We start from the raw sequence: 22370 nt of genomic DNA, 5'->3' as shown, positions 1-22370 counted from the left end.
GGAAAGCTATTTGGAAATATGTTTCAAGCATCATCAATCTATTTATAATCCCTGATTGCAAACTTTAACTTTAGGGTTTCAGGATCTAGAGTATAATTTTAAAAAAGGAAATTACTATATGGAATAATGTAGAATAACATTTATCAGAACATTAGTGAAACCATGAACAAGGAGAATAACAAAGAGGAGAAAAATTAACAAAGAGGAAAATTCAATAGAATAATTTTTAATTAAAGGTGATCATTAACACCATGAAGACAACAATGAAAAGTATTTTTTACTTAACATTACTTCATTAAAAATCCAAAATTATATTTGCTCTGAAAAAAAGTATGTTTTCATTCCAAGAACTAAAAAGGTACATTAAAAAAAATTAGTTATTTTTTAGTTTAGTGGACGTCTAGGAGATAGTTTTCACTGTAAAACTGTAGTCATTTCTGTTCAATTTTGTCATGACTTTAAAACTGCTCTAAAAATAAAGTTTATTAATTTAAGAGCTCCTATTGGTCAAATTTAGGATAATCCACTATCAAAAAGAAAAATAATTATAAATTATTTAATTTATATAATTATAAAAAAAAACTACTTATAAAACACCACTTATACAAAACCTCTATGTCTACAGTAATTTAAAAAACAAGCAAGTGGAGGAAAATAGCAAAATATTCCTTATAGCAGAATATCAGATAATAAACTGGGTGGTGGATATTGGGTATTCATTTTACAGTTTTTCTACTTTTTATGTTCAAAAATTATAGGGGGGAAAATCTGTAACAAAAAAAAAAAGTTAAGAGGGAACTATACTAGATCAAGAAGCTAAAAAGGTCAACAAATACATTATGAAACCTTGATTCCAACCTGGTTTAAAAACCTGAAAGCAGTGGCTGCCCCTCAGTGGAGGGGACAGACAGGGCTACCAATGGCGCCAACAGTGCCTTGGTATGAATCAGAAAAAAGCACCTCCTCTGGGCTGCTATCTCAGAAAGAGGGCCCTTCACTCTTGGTCAGGGCAGCCAGCTCCCACTCACACCCCTGCTGAATTCTACGGTACACAATACAATCTTTGAATACTCTTGTTTAATTAAAATAATCTGTATTAAATAGCCAAAAATATAATTAAATATCTATTGTTCTTTATAAATTTGCAACTGTTCCACCTTTGCAGACTAGAAGGAGGTGAAAGAGTATAAGCAGAAAGAAACTTGCCCAACTCTTTGTGACCCCACAGACTACAGCCCGCCAGGCTCCTCTGTCCATAGGATTTCCCAGGCAGGAATACTGGAGTGGGTTGCCATTTCCTCCTCCAGGGGATGGAGCCGGCATCTCCTTTATCTCCTGCACCGCAGGCAGATTCTTTACGCACTGAGCCACTGGGGAAGCCCCAGCAAGACATATGTTGTATCAATGCTCAGAATTAACTAAACATCTTAATTCTATAACCACACATGATTGTAAGACCCAGAAAACAGTCTGCATACAATTAAAATTAGAACTCTTCTAACAGGATAATTAAAAAAGACATAATGCTAACTGAAACAAGGCAGCCATAAAAGGACAAATATTGTGTGATTTCACCTACATGAGGTCTATAGAGGAGCCAAATTCACAGAGACAGAAAGCAAAACAGTGGTTGCCAGGGGCTCAGGAGAGGGACTGGGGACAGAGTTCCAGTTTAGGAAGATGAAAACATTCTGGAAATGGATGGCGGTGACAGCTGTGCAAAAATGCAAATACACTTAATGCCCCTGCACTGCACACTGAAAAACGGCTGTGCATGTGCATGCTAAGTCACTCAGTCATGTCCAGCTCTCTGGGACCCATGGATTGCAGCCGACCAGGCTCCTCTGTCCATGGGAGTCTCCAGGCAAGAATACTGGAGTGGGTTGCCATTCCCTCCTCCAGGGGATCTTCCCAACCCAGGGATCAAATCCGAGTTTCTTGAGTCTCCTGCATTGGCAGTCAGATTCTTTATCACTGAGCCATCTAGAAAACCCTAAAAATGATTAAAATGGCAAATTTTTACGTTAAGTACATTTTACGGCAATAAAAAAAAAGGCACGGTAATATACTTACACATTCAAATCATAGTAATTCTTCAAATGAATTATTTCCTCAACATACCCATTTGCTACATCAGGAAATCTTACTTCCTAGGAAGGAATAAATACATTATTTATATGTCAACCCCTAGAATGATTTCAAATCGCAATAAAAATCAGATAGCAAAAAGTATACGAAATGACTGAACGCTAGAAAAGGACTATAAAGCAGGTTTGTGTCTGGCTTAAAATTCCACACTAGGTGCCCAGATTTATCTGTCTACACAGAATATGGAAAAAGGTCCCTAGAGACCACCTGGTCCTCTGCCCTCATTCTATGTATTCATTTTTCTCTCTTTCAGTAAATACTGAGCATCTCAGCCCAAGCAAAGGGCACCTAAAGATGAACATGGCACTTTCTAGTGTATATATACCCTTAAGCAGCACACGATCCAGCAGACCAGATGAAAAAAACCCAGGGAAGAATGATTAAAAGACTGTTCAAAGGCAGATGGCCGCCCACAAAGCCCTGCATTCACTTTCTTGGTCAGTGGTACCTAACACAACTTGTTATAAAGACAGAAATGCTCTATTCTGTGTTTCCCAGCATGGTGGCTGTTCAGACTCATGTGGCTATTGAGCACTTAAAATCTGACTGGTGCCACTGGAAATGAAATTGAAGTCTCATTTAAGACATTTAAACAGCCAAATGAGGCTGTCATATTGGACAGTGCAGCTCTAGGTCATCTTATAAACTTGCTTGAAGGGTTTGAATTTAGAGTTAACTCAATTCCTTTTTAAAAACTGTAGGGACCACTCATGACAGCACCAGGGCACCCACAACCTGCGGCGAGAAGCCCAGGGGCATGCTGAGGGGGTTCAGGCTAGATTAAGGAATCCTGATTTAATTTTTGTACCTTCAGCTTTTCTTCTTCTAGTCTATAAATCTAGGAAATCAGGAAAATGAGTCCACACACACAACACTTTAGTAATGAAAGGAAACAATATATTTAGTGTGTATAATTACTTACTTATCAAAATAAAACTTACTGTCTCTTTCACCAACAGTGCAATGAGTTCCTGGTCTACGTCAGAAGCTTCTTGCCCCCACAGGTTTCCCAAATTGGGCTGCCGAGTTTCTTCTAGCGGAAATGCTGGGCCTGGTTCTTCATCATCTATTGCTAGTTGTTGGTCTTCAAGCTCTCCCAGAGGATGGGCAGGCCGAGGAGAAGCAGGGTCTGGAATCCAATCCTGCTGGGGCTCCGGTCTTGCAAACGCCGGTCTTGGAAAAGCTGACCCCCGGGGCTCATGCTGATACAGCAGTGGGCCCAGCTCTGCTTCTGGACGCCGCTCCTGAGGTACAACCTGGCTTGGTACCTCACGGGGCTGCTGGTTCAGAGACTGGAAGTAAGAGTGGTCTAACCAGCAGTCTTCTTCGATGGCCTGGTCATCGAGGATATCAGATGATTCTCCGAGGTTTGATAAAAGCTCTGTCTCTGACTCTTCAGATGACTGGTTCTGAGTGTCCAAAGGATCAGCTTCTGGAAAAAGATTACCTTCTTTTAAGATAATGACTTTCTGCTCTGATCTGGGGTTGATGAAGTCATTGGTTGCTTGGTTGTGACTTGGTCCAGGCTTAGGTTCTCTTTCTGTTTGGCCACTTGGCTTCATGAATCCAGAAACTCCAGGAGGCCCAAGATCTAGAAATTCACTGTAGTCATCCTCAGAATCATCCTGTGTCCCAGAACCAAACAATGAGCTGTTATACACGGGAAAATAGCCATTCGTATCTGATTCAAAGGCTGCTCTAGATTTTTTAGGCCTTTCTTCTCCCAATCTTTTGAGATCTTGCCATTGGGCAGCTGGTTTGATGAGATTGGGTCGTGATGTCTGAGGTTTGTATGTCTAAGAAAAAATGAAATTTTAATAATAACAATTCAATTTTTTTCCTGTGTCTATACCTTTCTTATGTATTATATTGAGCTTCTGAGGTAGGACAGGTAAGAAACAAAAACACCCTCCCCCATAAGACCTATTCTTCAAATTTATCTTCATACTGAAATCTGATCACACTATAGTAACTGTAAGAATCAAAGCAGCCATTCAGAGATTGAAGCCTGACTTATAGTTTGAATTATAATTTCACTTGCGACCACTAAAACAAAAGTTAACTGCATAGTAGAGAAAATGATGAAAGAATGACAACACAGCAGAGGAGTGAGAAATGGTCAGTAAGCACAAGAAAACAATCTAAATCTCATTAGTAATTCAGCAAAATGCAAATTAAAACAAGATTCTACCCTCTTGCCAAGACTGGCAAACAACTTTTTAGTTAGACAACATTAAACACAGATGTGTTCAATGTGGGACAGATGTGGGAAAACTTCCTATCACTCATTCCTGGTGAATTTAGGAGAGGAATTTGGTATTGCTTACTTAAAAAAAAAATGTATATCCTTATAATCTATCAATATCACTTTTCAATATCAATCCTATACACCCTTATGTATCCAAAGGGGACATATATAAGGGTATTCACTGCCACACTGATTGCATCATAAAAAGAGAACACTAGAGACATTCTTAAGTTTGTCCCTAAGCATACAGTTAAGTAAACTATTTATCTGCTTTACAAAACACTCTCCGACTCTCCCCCACCCCCACCCCAAGAGGTGGTTCTCTATGTGATGACATGGAAACTTCACCAACAAATGTTAAGTGAAGAAAAGCTACAAAACACACACAGACATTTCTATTCTTTGGAAAAAAATGGAACATAGACATAAACATCCCATTTCTAAAAGCATATATGTGTATATATACAGTGAATATATACATACATGCATGAACCCACAGACGTGTGAATTCAAAGAAAAAGATTTGGAAGGATACATGCCAAACTGGTGACAACAGTTCCTCTGGGAAATCTCTGGGGCAGGAGGGGCTGGTGAAGAGAGACTAGTTTTCTCTGTATTGTATCAATTTCTATAGAGAAGACAACTATGTGTTACTTGTAAATTTAAGAAGTAAAATGCCAAATTTTAATTTAGCAGAATAAATATGTCTCTGACCCTGATCTTTTCTGAAGTCACCCCAGTCCACAGAGAATGAGACAAAGAACTGAAGATCTCTGAATAAACCAGCACACATTTGTGATCCCAAATCACAATATATGTGAGGAGGAGCTGATAAATGCAGTGGGAGAAGTACATCCAGATTTCAGGCAGGCAGAGGAAGCTCCAGAAAGGCAGAGTTCTTCAAAGCAAGTGGTGTGGCCTGCAGAGGGAAAAGCAACAGTCCCTTGTTTGAAACACTGGGAATCTGCACGCTGTTTGGCACCAAGGATTTTCTGAGGAGGTTAGACTGAATGAAGACAGACGTCCCTGCTGAAGGTAGGCTGTCAGTGAGGCAGGACAGAGAGAACTTTGATCTGGGCTGCTCTGGAGGTGGCAATCACGGCTAGGCAGTAAGAAAGAAACAAGTGCACATGTGCATGTAAGCACACTTCCCTGCCCCATGCAGCCCCAACACCCTCTGTCATAGGAAGAATTCCTGCTCGCCATGAACAGTGCCTGAGCCCTTCCCCAACATAAATGCCAACGAAGAGCCGGTCCAGGAAAATTTCAAACGCATTCAAAGTTGAGTAGTAATAAAAAACAAACAGCACAGAAACTACACAAAGATATCTAACTACTGAAAAAAGAAGTGGTAGACGAGTGGCACATATGATGAAATCTGTACCACAGAGTGAATGAAATAAGAAAAGAGAGATGCAAGAATACAATGGAGTGATTAAATAATTAGCTATTTAATATACATGTTTTAAATCATGGTTTTGTAGAAATACAGTTACTATCAAAAGTTGGGAGGGGAAATAAGTGAAGCTGAGGATTGAAAGATACACTTAAAGCTGATAAATCAACATGTAAGGACATATGTAAGAACAGCATCTGAAACTATAAAACTAAGTACAGTAACTGAAAAAAAAAAAAAAAACTAAGGATAAAAACCTTTCAAATCACCAGCAAGAACAGATGACCCCAATATAAATAAAAACTAAACCTCAAAGATGCAGGGAACATAGTGAAAGATCATTTTTTAAAGCAGTAAAAATGTAAAGCATATTAAACACTATGAGAGAACTAAAAAAAGCATAATAGTCATGTTAATAAACAAAAATTAGATGAATTCACTCACTAAATTTTAGTCTCTTAATTTAAGTAGAACCACTAGGCAAAACCCACCTATATAATCAACTATAGGCATATGTCCACAGGAAAACTTCCACATGAATGTTCACAGCAGCATCATTCATAATAGTGAAAAAGGAGAAGCAACTCAAATGTCCATCAATCAATGAAACAACATGTGATACAGCCACACAACGGAACATTATCAATAAAAAAGGAACTGAAGTACCAATTCATGCTACATCATAGATGACCATTAAAACTTGTGCTAAATGAAAGAAGGACCAAACAGTATATGATTCCATTCATATAAAATGTCTAGAATAGGCAAATGTATAGAGACAGTCCATGGAATTCTCTAGGCAAGAATACTGGAGTGGGTAGCCATTTCCTTTTCCAGGGGATCTTCCCGATCCAGGGATCAAACCTGCATCTGTTGCAGATTCTTTACCATCTGAGTCACCGGGGAAGCCCTATACAGACAAGTGGTTAGTTGTTCATAGGACTGGGTCAAAGAGAAGACAGGAGGGAAAATAATGGTTAACTCATCAAATCAAGAAAAAGGGCAAAAAATCCCACAAGTATACTAAAACAGAAAAGGAAAATTGGAGGAACCATAGATTCAGAGTAAGTAGAGTAAATAGAAAGAACAGGCTATTTTGTTTAGTTCTATTAAATACATTAAAAAAACACTGAAAAGTATCAGTGAACAAAACCATAAAAAGCAACGGAAAATCCAGACATGTGGATCACCACAGAGGAAGTTGAAACAGTTTCCAAGAATGGTCCTTCATGAAAACAAACAGCCCAAATGCCTTCAGGGAAAATCCTACCAAAACTTCAGAGAACAGGTGACTCCAACATTATTTAAATACTGCTCTAAGAGTACTCGCAGCTATTCTATTAAAACTGAGTGTCCAAAGAATCAATTATTAATTTGAAATATATTTCATCATGGTAAATTTCAGAAAACTCACTTCCGCCAGGATGACATCATCATCCAGGTCCTCATCATGTTGCTGAGGAGCTGGGGTGACCAGCATTGGAACCCCTTCCTCATCAGAGGAGTCGGATATGGTGATGGGTCCATCTCTGAGATTGATCCAGTCTAAAAGTAGGCAGAGAGAAAGAACACTGTTATCAGGAGGTGGGCATAATCATATTCAGTCCTTTAATTCAACTTTGGCATGAAAAGGGTCAAACCTAAAGCCAAGTTCATGGCTACTGGAGTGTTAACTTATCTCCTCAGGCAGCACATGCACCTAAGCATTAAAATGAGCTTTCTGTGCTGATCTTTGCCAATAATTCATTTTGGCAATCATCAGAGAAAATCTGACAATTACTATGATCAAGATTATCAACTTTTTCTTATACTAGATTGGAGGAATCTGTTGATAAAATCTTCTTGACTGGCAACTGAACAGTGAAATCATGGCCTCCCATCTCATCTCTACTCCTCCAAGGGAATATAAAACACTGTTTTATTCAAACTGATAGGTCTGAAAAAACTCACTCAGAAACAGTTAAATTTTCACTTAATATTTTATATTAAAGTTTGCTCATCTTACATATAAATCTTGAGTATTATTTATGCAAATACCCATTTAGCATCTACGACAGTAAGCAAGTTAAGCTTTCTAGTTTCCTTTTTAAACACAACCAAAGTTCAACTAGCCATCTAGATGTAATAATTCTGTTCAAGGTCTCTAACTCCTTTTATTCACTTGAAGATAGATCACATTTGATATGAATTACTGGATAACACAAACTGATAATTTCTTCATAAAGCACAATTAATTTTCTCAAGGTTAATGCCTCATGTACTTTTATGGTACCCAACAGTTTGAATAGCAATATAAAACCAATAATCTCATTTCATCCCTGTAACAGGGCTGTGGTGATGCCAAGGACAGCAGTTTAAAATAGGTAAGTCAATGGGATCTAAGGTCAGACTGCCTGGATCCCAATCTCAGCTCTCCCACATACTAGCTACATGATGCCATTATTTACTTCTTTAGGCATCCATTTCCTTATCATTGAAGAAAGGTTAACAATAGTGCCTACAGAAAATAGCTGTATTAGCTTAGAAAACCCACACAAAATGCCTATTTATTATAGTACTTCACACACAGTAAAGTTGTCTGATTTCAAGTCCAATGCTACCTATACAGCAGACTGATGTATCTAACAACTGACTGAACTGAGGGCCTGCAGAAGTGCACTGTAGAGGGCTGGCAGAATGAAACTAAGTGACCAGCACCACTGAGTTTGAAACCCCACTTAAATGACAGTAAAGGAACTCGTAAAAAGTGAAAAAGCAAAAAGTGTCCTTCTTTTTAGGACACAAAGAAAAAAGGAAATGATAGCTAGCAAGAGATTTAAACAAAATTCTGGAAACAGCAGATTTTCAGAGGCAAGAAATCTAGAGGAGTGGAGAAGGATCAAACCCACAGTCTGCAGAGGGCAGCTCACCAGAGGCAGCTTAATCCATGTTGCAGAATCACAGATTTCCTTGAAAAATATTCTCAATTATTGTATGCCTTTGTTCATTTCCAGTCTTTAAATGGTTATTTTAAACAATTCTAATTCTACTGTTAATTCTGTGGAGAGGATTTGCCAAGTTTCTCATTCAGCCATTCCAGAAGACCCACCCTGTGGAGGTCCATTTTGAAGAGTCACCAATACAGAGAGTCACCAGACACCAGGCCAAGAGAGAAAAGGCACGTCCCTGAAACAGTCATAGTGAGTGACTCTGCTGCCTTCTGTTAACTGGCCCCTTGAATGCTGGCAGACAGTCTCAGATTCTACATGCAGGAAATTGTAGGTTCCTCTCCGGAAGAACTGGCCCAGAAAAAAAGACAGACAACAAGCCTGGGGCACCCAGCAAAAAAGTTGGTTTTAAACCTATCATCTCACAGTGAATCCCAATGGTTGACAAGATACTCCCCAAAACACCACATATAAACATACAGAACTAAGTTTATGATTCATACAAAAGGCTCCTACCTGTGTGACCGTCACCAATGTTGGTAAACACATTTCTAGCACATTAGGAGCCTAACTCCACAGATCAGTTTCTGAGTGTATATTCTCTCATTTCTGGCTTCCATGCAAGTAACACATCTGAGATATACCCATGATGTTGATGTTGCATTATGCAGTTTCCTCTGTATGTAATCTACTACATGAATATGTATGAATAAGTTACTTATTTTTCTGTTGACATTCAACATTTGGGCTGGTTCCAGTCTTGGCTATTTTGGATAATACTGTTTTGAATTTTCTTGCATATCTATCTTGGTATACTCATTTCAGCTGGGTATATTCCAGAAGTGCTGAGGGAAAGCATATGCTCAATTTTAGTGGACAATGTCAAACAGTTTCCTAAATTGTCTATGCCGACTTACACTACCACCAGTAGTGTAGGAAATTGAAACTTGTTTGTACCTCAAAATATGGTCAATTTTGGAAAACATATTAGGTGCAACATTCCTGTCTATTGTATCAAATTTGTTGATCATGTTCTTCCAATGTCCTATATTCATACAAATGTTTGTATATGTTTGCTCTCTCTCAGTTACTGAAAGAAACATGCTAAAAATCTCCCATTTTGACTGTGGATTTGTCCAGTTATCCTTTCAGTTCTGTCAATTTTCTCTTTGTATATTTTGATATCATATTACTACACACAAAGAGATTAGAATTGCTTTATCTTCCCCGACTCTTTAACTTTTTAAAAACTTTTATCTTCATTGACACTTCTGGCTGAATTGTGTATGTTATCTGATAATTTAAAGCCTTTGACTGTGTGGATCACAATAAACTGTGGAAAATTCTGAAAGAGATGGGCATACCAGACCACCTGACCGGCCTCTTGAGAAACCTATATGCAGGTCAGAGAACTGGACATGGAACAACAGACTGGTTCCAAATAGGGAAAAGAGTACGTCAAGGCTGTGTACTGTCATCCTGCTTATTTAACTTATATGCAGAGTACATCATGAGAAACACTGGGCTGGAGGAAAGCACAAGCTGGAATCAAGATTGCCGGGAGAAATATCAACAACCTCAGATATGCAGATGACACCACCCTTATGGCAGAAAGTAAAGACGAACTAAAGAGCCTCTTGATGAAAGTGAAAGAGGAGAGTGGAAAAGTTGGCTTAAAGCTCAACATTCAGATAACGAAGATCATGGCATCTGGTCCCATCACTTCATGGCAAATAGATGGGGAAACAGTGGACACAGTGGCTGACTTCATTTTTCTGGGCTCCAAAATCACTGCAGATGGCGATTACAGCAATGAAATTAAAAGACGCTTACTCCTTGGAAGGAAAGTTATGACCAACCTAGACAGCATATTAAAAAGCAGAGACATTACTTTGCCAACAAAGGTCCGTCTAGTCAAAGCTATGGTTTTTCCAGCAGTCACGTATGGATGTGAGAGTTGGACTATAAAGAAAGCTGAGCGCCGAAGAATTGATGCTTTTGAACTGTGGTGTTGGAGAAGACTTTTGAGAGTCCCTTGGACTGCAAGGAAATCCAATCAGTCCATCCTAAAGGAGATCAGTCCTGGGTGTTCACAGAAGGACTGATGTTGAGGCTGAAACTCCAATACTTTGGCCACCTGATGCGAAGAGGTGACTCATTTGAAAAGACCCTGATGCTGGGAAAGATTGAGGGCAGGAGGAGAAGGGGACGCAGAGGATGAGATGGTTGGATGGCATCATCGACTCAATGGACATGGGTTTGGGGGGTTTGGGTGGCCTCCAGGAGTTGGTGATGGACAGGGAGGCCTGGCGTGCTGCGGTTTATGGGGTCACAAAGAGTGAGACGCGACTGAACTGAACTGAAGGCTCTGTTTTGAGGGTTACTATTTGCATAATGTATCTTTTATTCATTCTTGTAATTTTAATCTTTATTTCACCTTCATTTTTAAGTCTACCTTCACTGGGTATAGAATTTCCAGGTGAATAATATTCAGCAATTAAAAAGAACTGAATTACTGATACATGCAAGAACATGGATGAATCAAAAAACTGCTGTGCTGAAGAATTCAAGTATGAAGAGTACATACTGTATGGTTCCATTTATATGAAATTGTATAGTGACAGAAAGCAGGTCAGGAGTTGGGCGAAAACTGCCTGCAAAGCGGCATAAAGGAATCTTTCTAGATATGTTCTACATCATGACTGTGGTGGTGGTTATATGGGTATATTCATTTTTCAAAAGTCACTGAACTAAATATACAGTTAAAATGTGTGCACTTATTATATGTAAATTATACCTCAATAAAGATGATTTAAAAACTTACACGCTTAAGGGGATGACACAATAGAAATTATTAATACAGCTAATAAAAACAACTCTGTCTAAACAAATCCTCACTATGTGTGCAAAACAAAGTTTGTTGAACAGAAAAATACATCTCCAAAGTTAGTAGTTTTCCAGAATTAGTTGTTCTTAAAGAAACTCTATTCAAGTATATTTAAGATCCGATTTAGGAAAAAAAACACCCCACAACATTAATTTGATATGCATGTTTGGAAAATACGGAACTGATCATATATACAAATATAGCTAGGATTTAAAACTTCCTAAACAACAACACATTATGGCTATAATCACTACCAACTTAGAATATGCTATCAATAATAGCTTAAAAAATTGGTATTTCTTCTGTTTTTATAATTTGCATAGCTTAAGCAAATTTATTTTCTCTATTTATCTGCTTAATAAAATTTTCTAAATTTTATTTATTTATTCTTTGGTTGTGTCTCATGACATGTGGGGCCTTGGTTCCCCAAACTTGCGCCCTCTACAGCAGAAGCACGGAGTCCTAAACCACTAGACCACCGGGGAATTCCCTGCTCATTTTTAAATGCTCTGAATGCCATATATATAAAATTTTATCTTTTGCTGGGAAAAAAGTCTTCATAAATACAAAGTACTATCAATAGCAAAACATAAAAAAAGGTACAACCTCTTCCATGGACTTTATAATCTTCTCTACTCATCAGCGTAACTGTTTTCCTTTTAGCCTAGGTGTAACTGTGAATTAGGATCTGATAGGAAATTTCACATGCATTTAGAAATCTTAAAGAAATGAAGGGTCCCTTCCCTTTATGAATCAATGAATTTCCCCGTATTTTAAACACTGTACAGTCAAGGAATACATGTCCTAAAATTCCCTGTAAGGCTAAACCACAGTCTTCTGGAAAAAAAGAAGTTAGGCCTTGTATGAGGGGGCCAGAAATGCATTAGCAGCACCTTAAGTACGATCAGAACATACAGCCCTAGAGGACCTGTACTCCTCTGCGATCACCATTCCTTCAAAAACTGAGAACTACCACTGTTCCCACCCTCCTATCTCTTAAGATTCAATCTTCTTGTAATGGAAGACTCTTAAACTTCACTCATGCCAGCAGGTATCACCATTTGACACAAACTTCTAGTCTGATGAGTCCATTTAAATCTGATGTTCTGAGGTCTGAAAATGAAACATTTCTGGATTCTACATGGTACAAAACAGATTAATTTCAAATATGATATAACAAGACTAAGGGAAAAAGCAATGATGAAAGAGAGAAAACGGGCACACTCACCTTGTCCCCGGTGGCAGTGGAAATTGTTTAAGTGAATCACCTCTTCACTGCTGTTTCCCTCTGCCATTTTCCAACACAGACATACACCTATGTGCTTGCTAATATCTAAACATGGCGACCACCTATTCCAAAGGGTGTGAAAAAGAAAAAGAGAATTATTAAGAATGAAGGAGTATCTTCCCACCTATCTAGTCAAGATAGCATTCTCAGCTTATAAAGTGAAAGTGAAGTCGCTCAGTCCTGTCCAACTCTGCGACCCCATGGACTGTAGCCTATCAGGCTCCTCCATCCATGGAATTCTCCAGGCAAGAGTGCTGGAGTGGACTGCCATTTCCTTCTCCAGGGGATCTTCCCAACCCAGGAATTGAACCCGGGTCTCCCGCATTGCAGGCAGACTCTTTACTGTCTGAGCCACCAGGGAAGTCTTTATAAAGTGAAAACACCACTAAAAAGAAAAATTTTTTTCAGTCTTTTAAATGAATAACTAAAGTTAACAGAAGAGGAAAAACTAAAATTAAAAAAAAAAAATTCCTGCAAAAGAACATACAAAAGATGAACAAAGGATCAAAGACTAGATGGGATATACATTTTTAAAAAGTGAAATTCAACAAAAAAATAAATAAAAGGAAATAAAAGATCTTCTAAAAAGTAAAATTAAAAACTCAATTACTACAACCTACTGAATGGGAGACAAATATTTGCAAATCATAACCCCTAATAAGGTGCTAAAATCCAGAATATATAAAGAACTCGTACATCTCAATGGCAAAAATCACAAATAAGCCAATATCCCAAATTAAGATATTAAAAAGTGCTCAACATTACTATACATCAGTGAAAGGCAAATCAAAAACACCTCTGCCTGTTAGAATGACTATCATTCATTCAAAAAGATGAGAGATAACAATGCTAGCAGGATATGGAAAAAGAAAACTCTACACCGTTGGTGGGATTATAATCGGAATAGACACTATGGAAAATAGCATGGAAGTTCCTCAAAATTTTAAAAACAGAACTACCACATGGTCCAGCAGTCCCACTTCTGGGTGTATAACTGAAGGAAACGAAATCACTATTTTGAAGATATCTGCACTGCCATGATCACTGCAGCACGATTTACAATAGTTAAGACTTGGAAACGACCCTAAGTGTCCAATGACAGATAAATGGGTAAAGAAAATGGAATAATATTCAGCTACAAAAAACAAGGATATTCTGCTATCTGTGACATGGTGAACTATTCTGTCTCTCCATAGAAACTGTAAAACATCACTGAGAAAAATTAAAGAGTAAATAAAGGAAGAGACATACACATTCATGGGTTGGAATGCTTGATTATCTTATGTAAACATGTCAGTTCTCCCCAAATTGGTGTACAAGTTTAATACAGCCTTACTCATATTTTTTAAATGGATATGCACTAGATGATTATAAAACTTACAAGAAAAAGCAAAGACCCCAGAAAAAGCAAAGCATTCATAAACAAAAAGACGGAGAATTTATACTATCAGATATTAAGTCTTGTTATAAAGCTATAGTAATTAATGCAATGTAGTATTGGCAACGGAGAAGGCAATGGCACCCCACTCCAGTACTCTTGCTTGGAAAATCCCATGGACAGAGGAGCCTGGTGGGCTGCAGTCCATGGGGTCGCTAAGAGTCAGGCACGACTAAGTGACTTCACTTTCACTTTTCACTTTCATGCATTAGAGAAGGAAATGGCAACCCACTCCACTATTCTTGCCTGGAGAATCCCAGGGACAGAGGAGCCTGGTGAGCTGCCGTCTATGGGGTCGCACAGAGTCGGACACGACTGAAGCAACTTAGCAGCAGCAGCAGCAGTATTGGCTAAATAAAACCAATGGAACAGATCTGGTTACATGTGGACATTTATGACAAAAGTAGCCTCGCAGAGCAATGTAAAAATACGATTTTTAAACTGTATGACACTGTACTGGAAAGCTGTAATTTGGGAGGATAGGGAAAATCAAAGAACTAGACCTCATCTATATGCCTTAGACAAAATAATTTTTATGTGAACTGTTGATTTAAATGGTAAGGTAAAATAATAAACTTTCTGGAAGATAACATAAAATACCTTCAAAAATCAGACCTGGGAAAGATATCTTTTTAAAAATAATAATTTATTTATTTTAATTGGAGGCTAATTACTTTACAATATTGTGGTGGGCCAACTCCAGTACTCTTGCCTGGAAAATCCAATGGATGGAGGAGCCTGGTAGGCTGCAGTCCATGGGGTCGCGACTGAGCGACTTCACTTTTATGCATTGGAGAAGGAAATGGCAACCCACTCCAGTGTTTTTGCCTGGAGAATCCCAGGGACGGCGAGCCTGGTGGGCTGCTGTCTACGGGGTCGCACAGAGTCGGACACGACTGAAACGACTTAGCAGCAGCAGCAGCACTGTGGTGGTTTTCGCCATACATTGACATGAATCATCCATGGGTGTACATGTGGGCCCCCTCCTGAACCCCAGTCCCGCCTCCCTCCCCATGGAAAGATATCTTAAACAGGATAGAAAAAATGTTGTCCACAAAAGCAAAGACTGAAATATTATACACTAAAATTAAAAAAATATTCTATTCACCAAAAAATTATTAAGAGTGGTGGTGTCCAGCGGCTAAGACTTTGAGCTCCTTATGCCGGGGGTCCAGATTCAATGCCTGCTCAGGGAACTACAGCTCACACGCTGCAACTGACAGAGCCCACACGCCACAACTAAGACCTGGTGCAGCCACATAGATAAGCTCTTTTTCTTTTCTTGTAAATGGCAAGGTTAGAGAGGAAAAAAGTCACCATCAGGGGAAAAAAAGAGTGCTTGCCCCTCTGAAACAGTATTTGGGGGTCAAGAGGAGAGGATTATTTAAGTCTTTCTGTAGTTTGATTTTTGAACCATTTTCTTGCTTTACTCTGATGGACATCAGAAGAATGAAAATCAAGTAAGAACCAAAGGGGGACAATTTTAACTGCTACAGCACCTTTTTAGTTCCAAGATTCTATCTGTAACCTACCGACTCAAGGTTTTTCTTCTCAAGAAAATCTGTGTTCTTTGTCTTCCTGAGAGAAACCACGTGCTTCAAAAGAGGTAGGCCCTAAACTATGTCTTCTCATAATATGATGTCTATAAAGAGACAATCAAATAATGTCAGAATTTTTCAACATAAGATACTACAGTTTTATAGCAAGACTGTGTTTAAATATTACAACAGAACTTTCTGGTACCTGTAACTGGACAAAGGTATCTCAGTGTTTAAAAACTATAAATCCAAGCATAAGCTTAGGTATCTCATCTGAACTAACAATAATGATGTTATTTCCAAACGGCACAGTATAAAGGAAAGAGCTTTGGTGTCCACTTTCAACTGCCTTTATTCAAGTGTTTTTCTTTCCAATACAACTTTCAAAAAGTACTTTGAACACTTAATTCCAATATCCAAATTTCCTATTTCTTTTTTTTATCACAACTAGATTCCTTCAATTTTACACTGGAAAACAAAGGAAAATGTGATTTATTTTATATCTAATTTGGTTAGACTGTCAAGTTTGTAGTTAAGCAGATTACCAGTGCTGCTTTAAAAGCAAGATTCCTCATCAATGGCATGTACAGTGGTCCCAAGCTGCAGTGAGAAGAGAAGTCTGATAATGAAATTTCTACTCCTGACTAGCTTCTCTGTAAAGGTCATTTAACTTCCTGACATTCAGTCCTCTCATCTGGGCTCAGATCAGACTAAGTATGAACCCAGGTTTCACCAACCAGTCATATCAGTGACTATGCATAAACTGCTTAATCTTTCAGGCCTAACTTCTTTCTTCATGAAATGAGAATACAGCTGTTCTGAAATTGAGTTAAATATATATAAAGTGTTTAGTACAGCACCTGGAACACAGTAAGGGCCACATTATGACTATTATTATTGTGAAATGGAAAGAGCAGATGTACAGTTTTGTTAATAATAAGGGTTGATAATAAAGCCCAACCAGGGTGGGGGTGGGAGGGGTTTATTCTCCTCTTCCAAGCTACTTTTCACTAGTACTGTAACTATTCACATAAAACTTTTACTTCCTTCTTTAGGAAATTTTATTTCCCCTCTGGAAGTTAACAAGAACCTATACATGTCTTTTTACTTACTGATCAGACACCAAAGTGGAGTTCAGAAATAGGAAATGCCTTTCATGAAAGAACAGTTCAATTATTTCTTGCCTTTAATTATAAAAATACATTTATGATTATACTTTATGGTCAAATATACCAGTTAAAGCTTCCAAATTAGAACCAAAAATTAGCATGTATTCATCAATTCATTACTCAGTGGAGAATTCTTTTTTTTTTTTTTTAAGAATCTCATGTGGTAATATTGAAAGAGTTTAAGAAATCTGGATGGTACTCCTTCTATGTTCCTTTCCACTTCCCACAATTGTCGTGTCCTAACGATCTTTTTTTAAACTCTTCTCTTCCTTGTATGAATGAATCAACACATGATGAGAAAGAGTTCACATTTTGTTTTCTCCATATGCCCTTGACTCTGTCTTATTCATAAGTGTACTTTCAGTGTCTCACAGCTGTTGAATGAACGAGTGACTCTGAAAATAGCTTCCTCTGCCAGAGACTGGAGCTGTTCATCACAGTCATATTTAAGTAGTCAAGTAACGTGGCTTATGTGACAACAACCAGTTTCTCATTCTCTTTGTCAGTTATAAAGTATTACACAATGTAGTGTAATAAAAAATTACATCATTATAGAAAATCTGGAAAACGAAGTCAGGAAAAGATGGGAATCATCCATGGTTCTCTCATGTCAAAACTGCATCTTTGCTTCCTTGTGACCAGAGTCCTTAGGTCTGTCTTAAACAAACTATTTCCTTCTTATTCCTCTATTCACATCACTTCTCCGCTTTTCCTTTCAGATGCTCCTAATACTGCATGGTCCTGGGGTTTTGTGGTGTTGCTGCTTTCCAGAATAATCTCCAAAAATATGCCCATCACTTTTGCAACATTGATTTTGGGGTAATTAAGGAAAGCAGGGCAAAGGAGAACCAGGCCAGGCTGGGAGAAGCCAACATGCCCAGGTTATACCAGCCCCCACAAACCACTTCCAAGCATATTTTTTTTAAATGTCTATAAATGATTACTGCTCTTCATTCAAATACTAGTTTCTCATCTTAATATTTAGATAGCCATTCTTTGTAATCCTGTACTAATATGTAATCAATATCAAATTAACACAAAAAAGTTGATAATGGTTATTTCTAAGCAGTAGGTTTATATTTTTGCTTCCTTAAATTTTGATTTTTCTGCACTAAACTGGTATTATTTACTTAACACTTAAAGAATCTGTGTTATGCCTCATAGGGAATAACAAGGAAAATCCAACATGGATCTTGCCTCACAGAACTTCCATCAGTGAGAGAAAATATGCACACAATTGAGTATACTACAAAGTATGGTCTTTACTGCAATACAAAGACTATTACAGTTAAGAGAGGTCAGGCAGTCAGGGAAGGCTAAGGGGAGACAGCAGTATTTAAGCTAAACTGAATGCTCTGCCAGTTCCATGCTTAGTTTTAAGACAGTAGCACTTCCATCAAGGGCTCTGGAAGCCCAGAGTGACCATGTAAGAAGTCTGACTACCCTACTGGAGAGACCACATGGAAAGCTCTGACATTACATGGAGAGGGAAAGGCAGCTGGGCCGTCTTCCAGCAGCCGCAGACAAGGCATTTGAATAAAGAAGTCATTCTGGAAGTATATCCTCCAGTCCCAGCCACTGTGGCTGACAGCATGTGAATAAAAAAAAAAAAAGTCCCCGGTGAAATCTTCCCAACTTCCTGACCCACAAAACTGCCAACAAAAAAAACTGTTGTATTAAGTCACTAAGCTCAGAGGTGGTTTGCTAACAGAAAAGTGAAGCAGAGCTCTAATTTTTATTTTCTAACTCAATGGGAAGCAATGCAGAGAGCTGTGCTTTAGGAACAACGACCAAGCTGCAATGTGTAAGACACTGACTGCAAAAGACATCCAGAGGCAGGAAAACCCAGTAAACAAGAGCCAGTGAAGTGGGAACTAAAGGTAAAAGGTAACAGCAAGCAGAGGAAGGAAAAGATGTAGGATACTGATTATAAAGGTTAGACTCAATGGGACTTTTTTTTAAGGACACAGCACATGGCATATTTTAGTTCCCCAACCAGGGACTGAACCTGCACCCCCTGCAACGGAAACTGGGAGTCTTAACCACCGGACCACCAGCAAAGTGCAACAATGGGATTTCATATGTAACTGGTCATCAGGGCAAGAGGACGCAAGGAGTCAAAGTTGACCTCCACGTTGAGATCAGATGACTGGACGATGGTGATACTATAAAGAAAGAACAATGAAGTTGATGAGTTCAGAATAAGAAAATGCAATGCACGTTAATTTCAAGATACATACAAAATGAAAGAACTAAGGTAAAATAGCATCCATAATCAGAGATGATATGCAAACAATTAGTCTGGAGTTCAGGTGGTTTCAAAGAGCTCTAAAAATTCTGTTCTCAGTATCTTTTTACAACACGAAAGGTTTTAAACCAGAAATTATTCAAAATTTTCAGTGGGTAGGCTAACGAGCTTAACATACAACATTAAGTTTTTTCCTCCAATTGTCAACTGAAAATTGGTTCGGAAACTGGGATGGATAAGCAAGCATATCCTCAATCCACAAGGAAGAAATCAATGTTTTCAACAATATTTTTACAGTTGAATCCTCCGTTAACTCATGACATCCTGCCCCTTCTATCCCAATACTGTCTACAAGTTGTACCCCCCAATGAATTTTCATATAGCACGGAGTTTTGTTTTTGTTTTTTAAACCACAAATCTCTTCATGGCAGAACCAAAACCCTTACCATGGCCAATGAAACCCTGCCTCACATGACCTTGCTGACACAGCCAGCCCCACCTCAAACTTCTTTCCCTATTCACCATTCTGCACAAACCACAGCTCAGGTCCTAGAAAGTGCCATGAAATTTCAGGCTCTTCTCTCTGCCTCTCTTTGACCAAATTAACTCTATTTATTCTTCAGTTCCTCATCTTAAAATTTCACTTCTCAGAGAAAAACCTTTCCAGACTACCCCCAGTGTCTGTTCATCTGTCTCTTACCCCTTCCAAGTACTACCACAATAAAACATTTAGGAAGCTATGCTTAACATCCACCTCCTTTGCTAAAAAGAGTTCCAAGAGGGTAGGGAACTGAAAAAGTGTTAGTTGCTCAGTCATATGCGACTCTTTGCGACCCCATGGACTGTAGCCCATCAGGCTCCTCTGTTAATGGGATTCTCCAGGCAAGAACGCTTGAGTGGGCTGCCATTTCCTTCTCCAGGGGAATCTTTCTTACCCAGGGATCGAAACCCAGTCTCCTGCATTGCAGGCAGATTCTTTACTGTCTGAGCCACCAGTAAAGCCTCAAGAAGGTAGGACCCTTGTGTAATTCGTTTCCAAAGCCTCAGGACACAGCACACAGCCTGGCAAAAGTAAATACGCCAGAACTTCTTGAATATTCACAGGTATAGCAGGATAATTAGGAGTATGAACTCTGGAGCCAAATGGGTTCGAGTCCCAGCTTAGACCCTTACAAGGTAAGTTATTTTTTCAGCACCTCATTTTCTCCCTCTTGAAAATACGGGACGACAAAAGCCACGTTATCGAGGATTCAGAGTTAATATACGGAAAATCCTTAGAACAGTGTCTAGCTAAAGAAAATTATGACGTCTGTAAAGCTCTTACCACAGCCTAGAACACTAAATACTCATTAACATGAGCACAGGCTCTCTCATCCACCCTATTTCATAAACTTTCAGTCTTCCAGACTCATAGCTCAACTTCCTTCATTACACTTCTCCAAACGGGCTGCAAGGCTTCTTCTCTTTCTGCAGTTGCTGCCTGCCTTCAGGAGGAAACTATAAAGGCTCTATTTACGTTAACAGGGAGCTCCGAAAGTCTGGCCCCAGGCTCTCAAGCTATTTCCTTAAATCCAGCCACTTCCTACTCCCAGCTACTATAAACGACTTCTGCAAAAAAAAAAAAAAAAAAAACTAACGGAGCAAGGCTGTTTCTCCGCGGTCTTCCTGAGGCCAGCGTTCTGAATGCGGCCATGCCCACTCCCAGCAGCGCAAGTCATCTTCTCGTGGTATCAAAAAGCTTAGGACCAGCCCCCTCCAGGCGCTCCTCACGACGCACCCCGACTGATCACAGCGCTCCACTCGCTGAGGTCGGCACCCTGCCCTGCGGACGTCGCGGAGACCCCTCAAGGCTCTCAGCGAGCTGGGTCACGAGACCGGAGCGGCCCAAAGTTTTCGACAATCGCCCCACGCGGCATTCGAGCCACAACCCACGCGGGAACAGCGCCTTCGTTCGCCGCCCAGCACTCCGGGCACACTGGGGCGGGGGGGTTCGCGTTCCCTGCGCTGCCCGGGGTTCGGGGAGTCCTCACGAGGGTGGGCAGCAGCGAGCGGCCGCCTTCTAGAGAAGACCCCCTCCAGAGGTGAGCCGCGAGGGTCTGAGAGCCCGCAGCTCCACCCCCACCCCCACCTCCGGGCGTCGGAGTTCAAAGTCACGGCGCTGCGCCCCGCGCGCGCTCGGGGCCGCGCTCGGCTCCTCGGCCACCGCTTCCCGGGAGGTGCTGCCGAGGAAACTCGAGTCTTTCGGCGCTTTCGAGTCCTCGCGCGGCGGACCCACCGACCGGCCCGCGAAACTTCCCGAAGTAACGGGACCTGCGGAGGGTCCGCCGGCCACCCGTGCCTTTGTCGCTCTTGCCTGGCCGCCGGCCCCGCTGCTCCGGCCGCTCGGCGCTGCCCGGAGCCGGCCCTGGGCTCGCTCGCGTCGGGGCAGCCGCCCGGCCAGGCTCGCGCCCCCCCGGGCCCTTCACGGTCGAGCCCCCGCCCCCACCCCCGGCTTAATGGAGGCGCCCGGGGAAGACGCCACTCGCCCCACAGAGCCGGCCGAAGAGTCGCGGCCGATACTTACTCGCCACTCGACTCGCCGGCTCGCGAGGCAGGCTCTGGGGCTTCTGAAGCCGCGGGTTCCAGTCAGCAGGAGCGGCCGCGACAGCCTAGTCGCCGCCGCCGCCGCTGCCCTCCTTCCGGCCTTGCTGAGGCGTCACCGCGCGCCTGCGCACAGCGCCCCCTCCCGACTAATGACAGGAAGAACCATAGAGGCACGCAGGGGGCTAGGGAGGAGGGGTCTGGGGAGTAAGACCATAGAGAGGGACTCCTGTCCTTCGTCCCGGCTCGGCGTGGGCTGAGTCTTGACTTCGCCACTAGGCGGGAGGACGAAAGGAGCCCCGTGAAGTGTCAGTATCACTCTGGGGGTTTCAGCTCCAGGACGTGAAGCGGATGACCGTGGAAATCTCCTGGATCTGCATTTATTTGCACCCATTGCCTTTGGCAAATCATTCACGGAACATATATTCAGAGGGCTTCCTGTGTGCCAGGCACTGTTCTAGGAATTGGAGCAAAAGCAGTACAGAAGGTCCCTGTTCCCATGA

The 22370-nt window shown here is 40.5% G+C and overlaps 1 protein-coding gene across 7 annotated transcripts in view; it reads right to left on the bottom strand.

Moving 5' to 3' along the window:
* RNF216 (ring finger protein 216) overlaps positions 1-21996 on the bottom strand; it is a 119784-nt gene extending 97788 nt beyond the window's left edge. For 2 of the 7 annotated variants that reach the window (XM_061402249.1, XM_061402256.1), the window contains exons 1-5: positions 21851-21996; positions 12835-12956; positions 7207-7337; positions 3090-3944; positions 2074-2150 (exon numbers count right to left, since the gene is read on the bottom strand). In XM_061402249.1, coding sequence (XP_061258233.1) covers positions 2074-2150; positions 3090-3944; positions 7207-7337; positions 12835-12901 — 1130 coding nt within the window. In that variant the 5' untranslated portion in view covers positions 12902-12956; positions 21851-21996. Of the gene's footprint in view, positions 1-2073; positions 2151-3089; positions 3945-7206; positions 7338-12834; positions 12957-14564; positions 14683-15864; positions 15975-21850 lie in introns of those variants that run through there. The other 5 variants (XM_061402251.1, XM_061402255.1, XM_061402250.1 and 2 more) reach the window with 5 other exon arrangements.
* Positions 21997-22370: the final 374 nt, after the last annotated feature.

Source organism: Bos javanicus, chromosome 25 (assembly GCF_032452875.1).
Source record: "Bos javanicus breed banteng chromosome 25, ARS-OSU_banteng_1.0, whole genome shotgun sequence".
Lineage (NCBI taxonomy): Eukaryota > Metazoa > Chordata > Mammalia > Artiodactyla > Bovidae > Bos > Bos javanicus.
This window is presented reverse-complemented; position numbering and strand designations above follow the sequence as displayed.